This window comes from Primulina tabacum, chromosome 13 (genome assembly GCF_025594145.1).
Source record: "Primulina tabacum isolate GXHZ01 chromosome 13, ASM2559414v2, whole genome shotgun sequence".
Lineage (NCBI taxonomy): Eukaryota > Viridiplantae > Streptophyta > Magnoliopsida > Lamiales > Gesneriaceae > Primulina > Primulina tabacum.
In genome coordinates this window covers 32,162,095-32,177,365 of record NC_134562.1, presented here as the reverse complement: position 1 = coordinate 32,177,365, position 15,271 = coordinate 32,162,095, and the positions used below count along the sequence as shown (strand labels likewise).

The 15,271-nt window shown below is 32.9% G+C and overlaps 3 protein-coding genes across 6 annotated transcripts; 1 reads left to right on the top strand and 2 right to left on the bottom strand.

Annotated features, from left to right (window-relative positions):
* The first annotated feature begins 295 nt into the window (after positions 1-295).
* Positions 296-1,175, top strand: LOC142522958 (PLAT domain-containing protein 3-like). 2 transcript variants are annotated; one of them, XM_075626569.1, is made up of 2 exons: positions 296-441; positions 518-1,175. In XM_075626569.1, the coding sequence occupies exons 1-2, from the start codon at positions 366-368 to the stop codon at positions 973-975; spliced, it is 534 nt and encodes a 177-aa protein (XP_075482684.1). In that variant the 5' UTR covers positions 296-365; the 3' UTR covers positions 976-1,175. The 2 variants fall into 2 exon arrangements, with proteins under 2 accessions (XP_075482684.1, XP_075482683.1); XM_075626568.1 differs by having other exon boundaries at positions 298-437; positions 508-1,175.
* Positions 1,176-2,410: 1,235 nt separating this feature from the next.
* On the bottom strand, positions 2,411-5,323 carry LOC142522724 (inactive TPR repeat-containing thioredoxin TTL3). The gene is made up of 5 exons (XM_075626260.1): positions 4,216-5,323; positions 3,806-4,001; positions 3,217-3,389; positions 2,687-3,020; positions 2,411-2,596 (listed from the first exon to the last, which is right to left on the bottom strand). Exons 1-5 carry the CDS (start codon positions 5,100-5,102, stop codon positions 2,477-2,479), a joined length of 1,710 nt encoding a protein of 569 aa, XP_075482375.1. The 5' UTR covers positions 5,103-5,323; the 3' UTR covers positions 2,411-2,476.
* A 1,263-nt stretch (positions 5,324-6,586) lies between these two features.
* Positions 6,587-12,098, bottom strand: LOC142522642 (protein SCO1 homolog 2, mitochondrial). 3 transcript variants are annotated; one of them, XM_075626161.1, is made up of 8 exons: positions 11,807-12,098; positions 10,929-11,042; positions 10,404-10,518; positions 10,237-10,315; positions 8,786-8,986; positions 8,612-8,701; positions 7,098-7,230; positions 6,587-6,983 (listed from the first exon to the last, which is right to left on the bottom strand). In XM_075626161.1, the coding sequence occupies exons 1-8, from the start codon at positions 11,875-11,877 to the stop codon at positions 6,875-6,877; spliced, it is 912 nt and encodes a 303-aa protein (XP_075482276.1). In that variant the 5' UTR covers positions 11,878-12,098; the 3' UTR covers positions 6,587-6,874. The 3 variants fall into 3 exon arrangements, with proteins under 3 accessions (XP_075482276.1, XP_075482277.1, XP_075482278.1); XM_075626162.1 differs by having other exon boundaries at positions 10,959-11,042; XM_075626163.1 differs by lacking the exon at positions 10,929-11,042.
* Positions 12,099-15,271: the final 3,173 nt, after the last annotated feature.

Genomic DNA, 15,271 nt, shown 5'->3' with positions numbered 1-15,271 from the left:
TCCTACAATTTAAATACTGAAAATAAACATTTTATATTTTTATTTTAATAAATATATACATAATTAATTTTTTTATTTATTAATTCAAAGAATATAACGCAAGTATATACGTTTAAAAAAATTATGTCGGTTGAATAAAAAATTCTTTTTAAATGAGGAAATTATTAATTTATGATTTTAAATATTGTCAATTAAATGATATTTTTAACAAAAAAATGAGGATGGCCGATAAACCACGTGGCTACAGAATAAAAATTTAATCTAAACTTTACAGTAAAAAATTTCGACCAATCGTTCATTCTATTTAATTTGGTATTTATAAGAACAAACTCCACTTCATTGTCCAAGATCCAAGCTAGGCAACCATGGAAGTCAACCGCCTGAGCTTCCTTCTGCTCATCTTCCTCTCCATCTCCACCATCATCATCATCAGATGCGTAAGTTTCTTCTCTCGATCTTCTTCAAACTGTTTCTTCACTCAATGTTTAATGCTTACGGCATGCGCAGGACGATCCAGATTGCGTGTTAACAGTGTACGTGCGGACCGGATCGATCATTAAAGGAGGTACCGACTCGATCATAAGTTTAACCCTGTACGATTCCGGCGGCTACGGGTACCTGATCAACAACCTGGAGACGTGGGGCGGGCTTATGGGCGAGGGATACAACTATTTCGAGAGAGGGAATCTGGACATCTTCAGCGGGAGAGTGCCCTGTTTAAACGGGCCGGTATGTGCGATGAACCTGACCTCGGATGGATCCGGATCCGGGCATGGTTGGTATGTGAACTATGTGGAGGTGACGACTACCGGGGTTCACAAAAGCTGCGCGCAGACACAGTTCACTGTGGAGCAATGGCTGGCGCTGGATACAAAGCCGTATAATCTCACCGCCATCAGAGATTATTGTTCGTACGATGCAAGAAATAGTCCCCTGATCTACAATGCCGATTTGCCCGTCATTTCTATTTCGTGACTGGGGCACCAGCCCGTTTTGTTGCGGGCTTTGAGTTCGTCACACCGTAGTGTGATTGAGTTCTTTTTCTTTGTACTACTACTTGTCGTGTGGCGCTTTCGTATAATGTTGGGGCCCGGCCCGAAACACCCTGCTCGTTGAGGGCATTGTAGTCATGTTGTGGAAATAAAATTGCCTTTTAGGCCCCCATTTTTCTTTGATTCTGCCCCCTTTTTGAAGATTTTGTCATATATAATAATAATATTTATTATTATTATTTGTGCCAGTGGATAGATTGATAAAATATCAATAAATTGAAATAATTTATGAGGACCAAGTTAGCTGAGATTTTAAAAGAAAGCAGCTGTAACATTTAATGAAAGACAAAAATTTATATGAGATGGTGTTATTGGTCGTATTTTGTGATATCGATCTTTTATTTGGGTCATACATGAAAAAATATTATTTTTTAAAGATTCGTGAGACCGTCTCACAAGAGACCTACTCATAATAAAAATAAATTTTATGTCAACAACTTTTACTACTTTGGCCTAAAATTGGATTTAAGTCGATATTTCGTGCAAAATAAATTTCCAACCAATGATTAATCCCATGTATTTTTAGGATTTATTTATTATTCAGTATTTTATACCTTTTTGTGTGATTGCATCATTCGATTTACTGTAAAATTCCAATAATATATATAGGAAGATATTTACTGCAATCTATTTGATATATACATCTCCAATTAATCAAGGTGTCCACATTTCAAACATGACATACAATATCGACTACTTTTAATTAAGAAGTGACAACTCATTCAAATATATATATATATATATATATTATTACTATTGATTTATTTTTTACCTCTAAAATGAATATCCTATTATCTTCATTCCTCGAAAGACGGAGTCCATTTTTCCCTCCAGCCTCGAACCTAAAAATGCAGGTCAAACAAATAATAAATAAATAAGAGTAGATCTCTTGTGAGACGATCTTATGAATCTTTATCTGTGAGACGGATCAACCTAACCGATATTCACAATAAAAAGTAATAATTTTAATACAAAAAGTAATACTTTTCAAGGATGACACAAATAAGAGATATGTCTCACAAAATACGCTCCGTGAGACCGTCTCACACAAGTTTTTGTCAATAAATAAATATAACCGTCAAAAAACAAAGAATAAATATAGACAAATATTCATTAAAAAATTATATAATTGATAAGATTTTAGTGTTTTATAAGTGGAAAAACTTAATATATGTATTTAGATAAGATTTTTATAAAAAATATTTTTAAAAAGTTCTCCTATTATAGTTTTTAATGAACAATTGAGATGCGTTTTTTGATATTTTTAGAAACGAAGATAATTATGAAAATCGAAATATTAATTTTTAACAATAATTTTTTTCTTATAGAATAGTAGTCCAATCCTATATTTGTTTTCAAACTAACTTTTAAAACATTTTATAAAAATGTTTTATGGATTAGTATCTAAAAAGTACCTCAAATTTTTAATCTCTAGGCTTTCCTAGTTGTGCCTTGGCTTCCTTCCATATAGTCGCCGCCTCGTCGTCGGGATTTTCTTTCATTAATACCTCACAATCTTGCACGCACGCTGCCCAGTTTTGCATCTGTAATCACAGTTGCAAAAACATGATATATGTAAAATTATTCATTTCGTATGCCAATCAATATTCTTAAAAACTAAGCATCCATCCGACCTTGGCATACAAGTCGGCTCTTCTTAACCTGGCCTTGGCGTACCCTGCGCGGACCTCGAGTGCTGAACTGCAGTCCTCTATAGCCTTTTCGAATTGGCCAAGTTTAGATCTGCAGGCCGCTCTATTGCACAACAACACTGCATTGTAAGGGTCGTGACCAAGCCCTTCTCCATATGCCACACATGCTTCCGAATATCGCCCCGACTTAAACAACTCGTTCCCGTTTGACCTGGCGATCGTGACTGCCCTTGCCCGCCTAAGTATCATGTTTGCTTCTTTGTTGTTTGTGTCCAGAGTTGATGCCCGTTCGACGGCTGCCAAAGCGTCATCGAACCTAATAGTACCACAGATTCGGACATGATAAACATGGAATATGTCTGTTGGATGAAATAGAGCTAAAAGTGGGCAAGTAGGAACTAGGAAGATCACCATTTCCGATCAGGGTGGAACGACATTATTTTGAATCCGTCTATTTATATTTCTCTCTACTTTTTGTGTGTTTTATATTCACCATTTGAATATAGACTAACCTGCCAGCAGCCATGTCAACTTGAGCACGAAATAGTAGGAGGCTTGCGCTTCCAATCGGGCCGAAGAATTTTACACATTCTCCAATGTCAAAGTCCGGGCCTTTTCCCATTGTTTCCATGGCTTCTTGATGCCTATTCATCTTCAGCAAGGCCTCAGCTTTCAAACCGAATATCTTCAATCACAAAACCAACCATAAATCAGAATCTGATAATTTGCTTCTCGAAGAATGTTATTAAGTTTCATGTCTTATCAGGAGTGCAAGACTAATTAAGATATAGAAGTTTTAATGATGATAAGAAACTAGAGTTTGATCATGATCGAGAATAAATAAACAATACTGTTAAAAATAGCGGTATTGTATCATTATTTCCACGAAACTTGTAATCATTCATAGTAGACGGAGGCAAGGATAAAATCTCTCATCGAGATTTGAACATGGATAAATTCTTGTGTTGTGAATCATTTTCTTGATTTAGATTTCTCGTTTTGACCGCTGTCTTCCGTTAGGAAAGTAACTGACAATTCACAACTACTTCGATAGTAAATAAATTGCTCGAAATGTACAAGCAATGGCGGCATACGACGTACCAATGGTGCGGAATCAGCCCCGGCAGCGATGGCAAATCCGGCTTCTTTTAAAAGGGTGTTCCAATCTCGTAATTTCTTCGCCTCGGAGCACTTGTTCAGATGAATTTGTACTCTTCTAGCTTTGGTCATATAATCAGGATCAGCCTCTGATCCTGATTGCTTGAAATGATGCGCAGCCTTCTCTGTTTCTCCTAATCTGTCAAATTGTTGTGATAGTCGGTAAATCATCACATTTATATTGCAATGTCACGGGAAAGGCAACAGAACTATTGCGGTTGTTCTATACATTTTTACGTAAATGCTCGTTGCGCCAAAAAAACAGAACTTAACCTTCTCTCATCATTTGATTGCATCGGTGTTGTCCACGTCTCGACGAACAATGTGAAGAAATTTAGAAGTAAATTCATTACCTGACATAAAGAGTGGCCAATCTATTATGAGCTCGCTGATAAAACGGATCGATTTTAATAGCTTCTCTGCATTCAAATGCTGCATCAAGAAGTCTTCCCAAGGCAGTAAGCGCCGCACTTTTGTTGCTTCGGTACGACGCCTTATTGGGATCAATGGAGATTGCTGCCTCATACAGAGCCAAAGCTTCTGCAAACCTCCCATTCTTGTAATCTTCATTGCCCATAATCTTCAACTCTTCTGGATCCATCCTAGTCGACAGAGCCCGACAAAGAGGAGAAGAACTTGGTTTTTCAGATCCTTCCTTCTTCTTAACGACATTAATACTTGTGGAGCATTTCTCATTGACCGGGTAAAACACATTGGAAGGATTCATGTCTACATTTCCTCCTGGTTGCCTTAAATTCCCTAGATCACCCATCAACATTACGTTACTCGAAGATGCCCTCACTAACGTGCTCGAGCCTTTCGATCTCTGATGATCTGTGATCATGCTATCAAGCTCGCCCGAGATTCCAAGAGATTCCTGGGGTACTTTCTTCTTTTGTACATAGCCATGTTGGTTTCTTGATACCGCGGTTTCCTGATATGAGGCTTGTGAGGCCTGATGTTGCTGATGAACGGGTGGAGATTTCAAATGGTTTGGGAGGGGCCGGGCAATGATCCTATCGACTTGTTTATGATTGTCGGATGAGTCCAAGAATGCATCATTCGAGCCACCCCTATGCCTTTTGGATATCGGAGAGCTTGGAATTCGGGTAATATTGTTCGGACTTGATGATTGAACAGAGCCTGTTGATGTTGATCTTCTTGGCCATATGCTCCTACGTCCAAAAACCGCATTCAATATCCCACAACCTGATCTTTTCTCTGGAGAAATGTCTCCCATTTTCAAAATCTAAAATCTTTCCTTACTGGTATTAGAAATTTTGAATAAAAGTCCAGACATAATATTTGATTCAAAGGATGAATATTACATGCTAGGCATGGTGAAGATTAATTTTTTTGATCAGGAAGTTTTCATGCACGGAGAAAAGAGAACGCTAAAATTTCTGTCAATAATTCATTCAAGTTGGAATATTTGAGGCCAATGAATTGAAGAAACAATATGTATTCATTTGTAGAAGACGCTTGTTTGGGAACATATATATATATATATATATGAAAAAGAAAGTTTATTAAATAATTAGTTCGCTCAAATTCTCTCTTTTCTTCCTTTATAGGTTTCCCGTAAGGGTATGTCGAAGAGAAAATAGAGAAAAAAAATAGTAATCATCCTGTTGATTTTGGGATATTGTTCTGGAAAATAGTTTTTTGTAGTGTGTGGTTGTTTCTTTGTAATTTTAGTTATTTATGTTATCGTGTATTAGTTTAGTCCGTTATATTTATTTTTTTTTTGACAATTTTAGTTATTTTTCGACTTGAAGTTGACGTGAAACCAATGCAGTGCTGATATGACAATGACGTATATAGTGTCACATCAATGTTCTTGATGAAAAAATAATTAAAATTGTCAATTGAATCACGAAGCGACAAAATTATGAAACCAAAATTACTTTTTTTCATGTTTGTTTCATTCATCAAACTTTTTGTTTTTCACCTTTTATCGAATGATGTATGTATCTCACTTTATCTCAACTGTCAAAGCATCCGAATACTTCAGAGAAAAGGGAACGTTCTGTCCATAACATAGACAGCCTTTGTGGGATTATTACACATTATTCTATGTATATGTGTGTGTGTGTGTATATATATATGGAGTGTATCAGCTCACGAATTATATATAAATCACTACTTTCTTGTTGGTTTGTGCGTTGGAAAGACTGCTCCTTGAGACTCGGTCATGTAAAAAATGAGGTTCTCAAAATTTTGAGACATGGAAAAGGAAAATACATGCTCCCTCCTTGTTTGGTTGAATTAAAGAGGAAAGAATTGGTGGTGCTGTCGTATTCATTATTCAAAAATATATAAAATAACAAAAATTTGTTTGATTTTGCAAATATATCATTGTATGTTAGTCCTTAAGAAATCGACAAGTCACAAGATAGTTCATTTATTGAAATTTTAACTATTTACATTATTTTTCCTATGTTTAACACCTTCGCTTATTTCACATGTTGTGGAGCAATCATTTAAAGGAGTATTATCTTATTTGATATTAAAAAAATTATTTTAAAATTAAAATTTAGTTTGAGACATTTTTCTTACATAAAAAATTAAATAAATTTCACCATCACCAGTCTGAAAGCATAGACATTGTGTCCTCGTTTCGAGATACAATTACAGCAGGCAGCCTGCCACATATGAACGAGGCCTGTCATTTCTTAAATCACAATTGGATTCACCAAAAAAATATCAAGTACCAGCAAAAAGTAAAAAATGAAAGTTCAACGTGCTAGCATTTCCTACATCATCCTCTTGAACTATAAAAGAATCGAAACCAAGCAAAAATAACATTCTTGAATTTTTCTGTTCTGTTTTTTGAAAGAAAAGAAACAAATATTTAAGCAAACAACTAGCGCCAAATTCCACCTGATTAATTGAAGAAAGGGATTGTGCCTCAATCTTCAAATATAATAATGGTCATCATAATGCCGAAGAGAGGGTAGTTGAGAATTGTCCAAATCAAGACATCCCCACAGTTTTGGCACTTTTTTCAGATTATTTTGGAGTTCTCTTCATCTCGTCGGCAATAGCTTTCACCAGCTCATCTGGGCTATACTCAACCCCGAAGGACCTCACGACTAGCATGCTCTGGTTCACCAAATACCTGTTTTGTAATAGTTATACGATCAGGACATTTGTTTCGATTGGGTAAAACTCCATTGACTGGAAAAGGGAAGCATCATAACAAAGGGATGTAGGGAGAGAACTAGCGAGTTACATGTTATGAGAAGATTCAACGAGGTAATCATCTCCTTCGTCGTCAACTTTTCTAAAGAATACTCTGTATTCTTGTGCCATCTGCCTTATAGAAGCCACTGGTCCTGTTAATCCCACTATTCTCGAGTCAAATTCTGTGTTCATAAAAGAAAAGCAGTGGAATTAGAGTTTTACTTTAAGATGAGGAAATCCTTACATCATGTTGATAGCGGTAAACATCAGATTTATCAATTTGATATTGCAGAAAACACCTTTCTACTGTTGATAGATACGCTTCTAACATAAAATTCAGGGGCAAAACCAAATATGGAAGATACACAGATTCAATCTGTTTAGGAAGATTTCAGAATGCCAATACTATAAGTACAAAGACATGTGCTTGTTTGTGTTGTATCTTCAACCTATAACTCACAATTTGAAATTCAATGTTGTTACATTTGAAGAAAAGAGATAAAAATCAGCATGCTAGTGAGACAGCATTAAAATTAACCGTAAATCGTATGTATGAATCAGGAACAAAAATGACCCAAAAACACAATCAGATACGTGACACACCATGGAAGCCAAGTCATTTCCCGAAGAAGAATAATCTCAACATTTAAGGGCTTTAACATAAAAAATACAAATATTACAGACTCAACTTATGTGCATACACAAATATATAAGCCAAAGTAACATGGGACAATCTGAGCTCCTTTATCCAATAAGAGTCGAATATATGGTTGTTTGGGCTAAAATTAAATTTGGCCCAGGCCAATAAGATAAAATTAGTACTTTACAAAGTCAAGCCTAGGAAATGATGGAAAGACCCACTAAATATTCAAATTAATTTGAATTGATTCGGATACGACAAGAGCAAGGCAGGATTCATTAATGACAGTGGGGAGTTGAGCAGAACAGGGAGAAACCGTCCAAGCGTTGAACAAAAACAGAAAGAAATTAACAGAAAACAGACAACTCGTCAGCTCAAAACGCTTGCAACAACTCTGCAAAAAAATCGTCGCTTTAGTTCTTAGTTTCAAGCATTTTCCAGATTTTCTGTCCAGTTGCAATCAATTTCATTGTAATTTTATGTTTTGTAGACTCCTTGTGATGTTTGCAAATACAGTATCATAGTAGGAGTCTGTTCTTCTCTCTCCAGCATTGTTATCAACTTAAATCCTTTGTTTTATTCTGTATATTGGCTTAGGAGACCATAACTTATGACCAAATTTTGTTCCTACGTCGTTTGCTTTTCTAAGAGTTAGGATTTTTTTACGTTGTTCACTAAATTTGGTGCATTTGCACCTGGCACGCACGCATTTACAAAATTTGGAGCAAACAATGGCCATATTCCATAATTTAAAAGCACGTGTTGTAAATACTTTTGTAAGGTCAGACTAATGAATCACATCTTAGCACCCTCAATGCTAACATTGAACATCTAAGGATAAATGTGCTCTATCAGCCTTTAATCAAATTCATAGTTCAACTAATTTGATGAAGATAACAAAACGTTAGTCATGAACAACTCACCTCTGATATAAGCGCGAAGTTGTGACGGGGTGTCCCGTCGAGGATCGATGGTTACAAATATAGGCAAGACCTTAAGATTCTGTTCGGACTCTTATTTCCATCAAATAACAAAATGTCAATAATCTGACTGAATATGAAAAAATAGATGAAACAATCTAAAGATAATAGTATAACCTAATATATCAATCGACTTTGCCATCTTCTGAACTTCAGCTGGTCCAACATCAGGAGATGAAGTATAACCAAAGTATAGAAGAACCCAATTACCCAAAAGATTCTGCTCAGTGACAAGCTGACGTTCTGTATTGATTAGACTGAAAGGGCCACCAATAATGGGCCCACTGATGGCACTTCTTTCAAACTTTTCACCTTTGCCTATTCTTGCAGAGAATGATTCGTTATTAACAAGTTGTCAAATCAATGACATAGATGACAAGATATAAAGAATATGGCTTCAGTCCAAACACTTTATTAATGTAAAACACAAGAAGTAAAGGGGAACAATTAAGAGCTACAACAGTAAATGTGGTAATTGCAACAAAATTCAGTGCATTTAACTCGAGAAATTCAGAGCTCTGTCATTTGAATTCAAGGTACCACAGATGTTACAGCTTTTTACAGTATTATTGGATCTCCCCCTAATCCATTTTCATCATTGTGCACCCTGCTGTCTGACGTACAAACGACTATACTGGGATGAGAATTTTACACCTAGACTTTTAGGTGAGAACGATAGGTCAAAAACTTGTTTTGTAGTCACCTTAAACAAATCCTAAAATAGAGCAACTCATATCCAAAAAGTAGAATATTCTGGGCAATCTCCTAGATTATTCATTCAATTTTTTATGGATGTCAGAAATTACTGATAAAGAGTGAACAAGATACTGCTAATGAATCATCCACTAAACACATTTCATCAATGGCGCATGGTAAAGATGTAAGACACCTAGCCTGAGCCTCAAGGTCATAGTCAGTGATGTAGTTTACTATGTTTGGCAAGAAAAATAATAAGAGGTGTATAAACACATGCATGGATGTCACTTTCTTCAGATAAATGAATTTTGGACGCTGGTTTCTTTATTTATGCATTGAATTGAGTTTCTCAGCTTTGTCTTTGGTTAGTGTATACAATGTAACCCCTACGCACATCCTTCCATGGGTTTTAACAAAAATTATATTACTGAAAAAAAAAATATGTGGCTGCATCCCTTTAAGGCCTTCCATGAATTTAAGTGTTTCATCTATAATAGAATTTTGCCAACAGAAATTCCGCAAAGATCTGACCAAATCAATTGAGGATATACTAATTATGTTGCCTCCAGACTGCAAACATCCGCAAGTTTTAGGCGAATCCTAATGAATTTCTTCTGAACAGAGGAGATTCGAGGACTAACAATTAAAATACATAGAGCATGCGGACAAGTTAAATGAGCTTGAGGGTCAACTTCTCCTTCGAGTGCCAGAGTCATACCTGTTAATAATTTATGTACAATACAGCACATAGAACATGAATTAACAGCAATTCTAAATCTTTATATGCCGCTTTAACCACAAAATTTTTAAATTCGTTAACAACGTATGCTTTCAAAAGCCAGATCAATCAATATAAGTAACTGTGAGATCACCTTTTGGTACTGCTCTCTTTTCATCGTTATTGTGAATGAGGAAAACTAACCCACCAATTCCAGCCAGAACAGTAACAAACTGCAGGAATAAATGTAAGATGAGACAAATTAACTGACCAAAGAAATTGCATACAGCATGGAATTTCGAAGCATTTATGATTGCATACAACAAAAGGTGTCCGAGAGGTGGGGGAGACAGTCTGTTCAGGTAATGGAAGAGGAGAATTAGTCCTGCTTGTGGACCTTGTGCTGGAAGAGCAATGTCTTCTAGATGGATCAAACCTATGCAAATGGTACAAAAATGTATCTATGTTGTAGTCGCAAGACATTAAGATTCACTCAAAATAATATGAACAATAAAATTGGGCTTCTGATGAGATGAGTATAGGTTACAGTGTTCATTGCCTATAGAAAGAAAACAGATAGTAACCAAGATCAATGAAGTTCGCTCAAATTCTAACTACACCATATAAGTTGTCTTATATGTATCCAGCTGCATTTGACAAAACAGGTATAACCAATTTCCCATTCCTATTCAGCAGACAGAAACCTTGCAACTTTGTCTAACAAATTTTACTCACTCAACAGATATTTACTAATGGTAAATCGTTCTGCATAACATTTTATTGATCACAGTGCACTGTGCCACCGGATACCACCCACTATAAAAATGTAATTTACATATCCCATACTTGATGAAAATTTGAGACAATGAAAAATACTTCTTGAAGCAACCCAGAATCTCAGAATCCCTGGTTATTGTCTGCTTGGTCAATGAATGAAGAGATAAATTGCTCTGTCCAAACCTTGAACAGAATCAAGAAGAGAAACACTTAGATGCTCCAAAACCACAAAATGAACATATGAATCATTAAAAAGCAAAAGAGGGAGAGATTTCATTGAGAAATACTCCGTCAAACACTTTTTCGAACTGAAATTACATAAAGAGATTACACGCATAAACAATTTTTTTTAGAAAGCAGCACATTGCCAAATTTTTCCTCATGTCATCTCTAATCAACATATGCTTAGCCACCCATCAACCCAACCCAAATCAGACATAACTCCAGTTGATTCGCGAAAGGTCGTTTCAACTACAGATTCAGTCCAAGCGTATCAAATAGAGCCAAAACACCAGATAAAAAAACCAAACCATTTTCTTGAGACTTGAGAGGGGAGCTGAAATGAGATCATATTTTCTTTTCTTTTCTTGAATGTTTTTTCACAGAAAAAGCATTATATCAATTGCTGTAAAAATTACATTTCACCACTTCTCTCTGATTACAAATCTCATACTTCTTTAAACAATTCATTTCCAGTCAACTACTATCAATCCACAACTAGACACTAGATAATGTCCTCAGGAAAAAACACCCTCTAACCCCCAAAATACATTAGCTCCCTCCTTGCAAATGCAGCTCCACTATCACATACAGAGCCCACTAAATTCGTTCACACTAATCTAACACAGATGACACTGAACACACACTCCATCTGTATAATTGCAAAAGCTAAAACAGAATTTAACAATTAATTCAAATTTAAATATCAAAAGAAATGAAATTATTACCTCCTGAAATTCGGAAGTGATGCTCTCGAACAATTTCTCAACGAGGAGAAGACAAATTTCGACAATGGCATTTTCAAATTTTCATTAATATTTTCTTTGAATATATAAAGTAGTTGTTGGATGAAAATTAAGCAACTGACTCAGGAAAACGAAAAGATTACAATTACTGTTCTCAATTCTTCTGCCTCCTGATGGTAAAATTGGTCGTCTGCGTTTTCTTTTTCCCCAAGAATTTAGTCTAGGCGGATCTCGGGCACTGTGGGCGGGTTCTCTCGACTCGAAAGAAACATTTTTTTATGGGGAAAAAAAAAATTAACTGCAAAAGTTGGTTTTATCTTCTAAAAATATACATTTAATTAACACAAAAAAATGTTGTGATAAAGTTTTGCGAATCATTTTGTGAGACAGATCTTTTATTTGAGTCACATATAAAAAATTATTATATTTTATGCCAAAATTATTATATATTATTGTAAATATAAACAGAGTTGATTCGTCTCACAAATAAAGATACGTAAGACCGCTGCTAGTAATTAATCATAAAAAATATGATAGACTTATTTTTTTTTTTCACACACGTATTATAAATTTAAATAGCGTAAAAAATATTTAGAATTTTAGACTACGTTGTACTTGAAAATATATATATTGAAAAATTAAATTGAACATAGTGATTATAGTGGTGGGGAAAAAAAAACAAGAGAATTTTTCATCTACATTTGTTGGTCTTATTGGATTGGATGAAATAATCCGAACGGTTGACTAACTTCGCCTAGAAACCTATACAAACCATCTAATACCTAATATGATTTATTAAATGGGTAGAAGTCGATTTTTTTGAGTTGGTAAAGTATACAAGTGTTTTGATTAATATCAGTCAGTTCGATTCTCTCTACCAATATTTTTTCGATACTCGTATCATACAGGGTTTGTCTAGTATGATTTGTTTGCCTAGTCTAATTTGTTGGGTACTGTGTAGCCTAATAATTTATCCAATGCTCATTAAAAAGTAATGACTATGATTTTCATCGGTAAAAAAATAAAAGACCGATTATATTTACTTGAATATATGAGAATTTATCGTGGTATTTTAAGAATGTGGCAACTAAACATACTTACCAAATGAAAGATAATTATATCTGAAATTCTAACAGTATGGTCGATGATTTATAATTCATATGGCCAAAGGAGCGACAGACCTTAGCTAGTGGTAGGAATGATCAATTTTTTTTATTAATCGCCTGAACCAAATTGAACCGACCGTTTTTCTTCACATTTTCTAAAAACGCGATAAAAAATAATAATAAAGTGCGATTATTTAGTTTTTCATCAAGAACACCAAATCACCCACCTAAACCACTTGACAGTTTTTGATCTAGGGTTATTATAATTTGTAAACAACACACACGACACGATTAATGAAATTGTCATTCACTCTCTTTCAGCTCTAGTTCAAAATTCATTTTCCAAAAAAAAAAAATATATATATATTCTTCTTAAATATTCTTCGAATTAGTCTTGTATTTGATAGAATATTTAATTCTTTATATTACAAATATTTTGTCTGAAGTTTAGAAATATAAAATATAAAGTGCAAAGGTCATTTTGTTATGATTGTCTTATTGTGCACTCAAGTATATTAGAAATTATTGGCTCGGATTTGAATATTTATTATTGTTTTATTTAGTTTTATTTTGTATGATTTGAACTATTTTTTATATTCGAAAGATACTTTATTATTATTGTTTTCGAATAAATTTAATATATATTCTAATATTTTGCATTCTACTTGATCATTTATAAAAAAATAAAAATAAAAAAAGTAAATCATCCGAAATTGTTAAAAATCGTAAATCTAATTTTACACGTAAAACCACGATATATATATATATATATATATATATATATATATATATATATATATAACCCCAAGCCTACCCCAGCCCTATAAGTTTGTATATTTATTGGTATTGGTCATATTATAATATATTCGGGCTTTTATTTATTTATTTATTTTTATTTTTTTTTATGAATTACTTAAGGTTTCATGTTATATATTGTGGTGGGTAAGATGTTATTTATTTTTAAAAGTTGCAAAAAATCATAATTTTAAATATATACAAAATCTAGAGTTGTGTGTTTTGAGATAAATAAAAATAAGATCATTTAATTATATACTCTCCGTTTGGTATGTGCGATGTGATAAGTAAATGATTAATAGTTAAAGTGATTAAAAAATGAGAGATATTGATTAATAGTATCGTGGGATAAATAACATGGTGTTTGATATGATTTTAAAATGATGGATTAATTTTGTAAATTTTATTGTAATGACCAAAATGCTGCAAGTGCTAATTAAATATATATTTTTAAAATAATTGGATAGATAATTAAATATTTATAATTATAATTTACATTTATTAAAATTAATTTTAATATAGTTATTAGAAATAAATTTGTAAATATGCATTTACTTTAATAATTAAAATAACAATAATATTTTGAATGTTAATGTTAAATAAAATTTAGTAATAATTACATTATTATTGTTTTTTTTTAAATAATTATAAATATTCTTAAAATAATTTTATATATAATTAAAATATTTATAATTATAATTTACATTTATTAAAATTAATTTAAATCAATAAACAAAATAAATTAGAATTTAATAAATATTATTTTTGTAAAAGAATTAATTAACAAAATTAAAAATTTAATTTAAGATAGATTTGTATTACAATTTATTTTCTTTAAAATTATTGAAAATAATAAAAATATATGAAATTAATTTATAAAAAAATATAATAAAAATTTAAATATTATATTAATTATTACATTTTTGCTAATTTTAATTTTCATATTATATTGAAAAAGACAATTCAAAGGTATTGTGGTCAATATACAATCTTATCATGATCACTGTTAAAAAATTATACATTATCACACCTGTTGAGGAGTGATATTTAATCACACAAATAATATGAATAGTGCGAGCTTTCAATCATAATCAAGGATCTGCAGACTAAATAAAAAATGAACCAAACGCGAGATAAGAGATGATTATTTAATAAGCATTCCCTTATCATGGCTACCAAACACAGTGAATTACTTATTTTCTTGTCATCCATATTGATTGATATTTAAATCGAAAAAGTGGACAAAGTGATGAGGCATCTGTTTTTCATAACATAGTTAAATTTAAAGAATTAAACTCTATATTATGAAGATAATATAAATAAGTTAGCTCTTCAAGAAACATCCAATTTTTCTTGCAAATGTGTCAAAACAAAATATATTAATAATCAATTTTTTTAATTAGATTTAGAGAATATTTATATTATCAAATTTATTATATTAATAAATTAAAATTTAACATTCTGTACAATTATTAGCAAGATTTGTATTAAAAAAAATTAATGAATTAAAAAGATATACAGGTTAAGAGAATAATGTATTAATGTG

Coding starts and splice junctions, on each gene's coding strand:
- LOC142522724 (XM_075626260.1), bottom strand. CDS start 5,102: ATGGGAGACATTTCTCCAGAGAAAAGATCAGGTTGTGGGATATTGAAT. Junction 3,390..3,805: donor GGGCTGATTCCGCACCATTG/GTACGTCGTATG, acceptor TTGTGATTGAAG/ATATTCGGTTTGAAAGCTGA. Junction 2,597..2,686: donor GAGCCGACTTGTATGCCAAG/GTCGGATGGATG, acceptor CTGTGATTACAG/ATGCAAAACTGGGCAGCGTG.
- LOC142522958 (XM_075626568.1), top strand. CDS start 366: ATGGAAGTCAACCGCCTGAGCTTCCTTCTGCTCATCTTCCTCTCCATC. Junction 438..507: donor CCATCATCATCATCAGATGC/GTAAGTTTCTTC, acceptor CGGCATGCGCAG/GACGATCCAGATTGCGTGTT.
- LOC142522642 (XM_075626161.1), bottom strand. CDS start 11,877: ATGCCATTGTCGAAATTTGTCTTCTCCTCGTTGAGAAATTGTTCGAGA. Junction 8,987..10,236: donor AAAGAGAGCAGTACCAAAAG/GTGATCTCACAG, acceptor CTGCAAGAATAG/GCAAAGGTGAAAAGTTTGAA. Junction 7,231..8,611: donor ACTTCGCGCTTATATCAGAG/GTGAGTTGTTCA, acceptor TTATGAACACAG/AATTTGACTCGAGAATAGTG.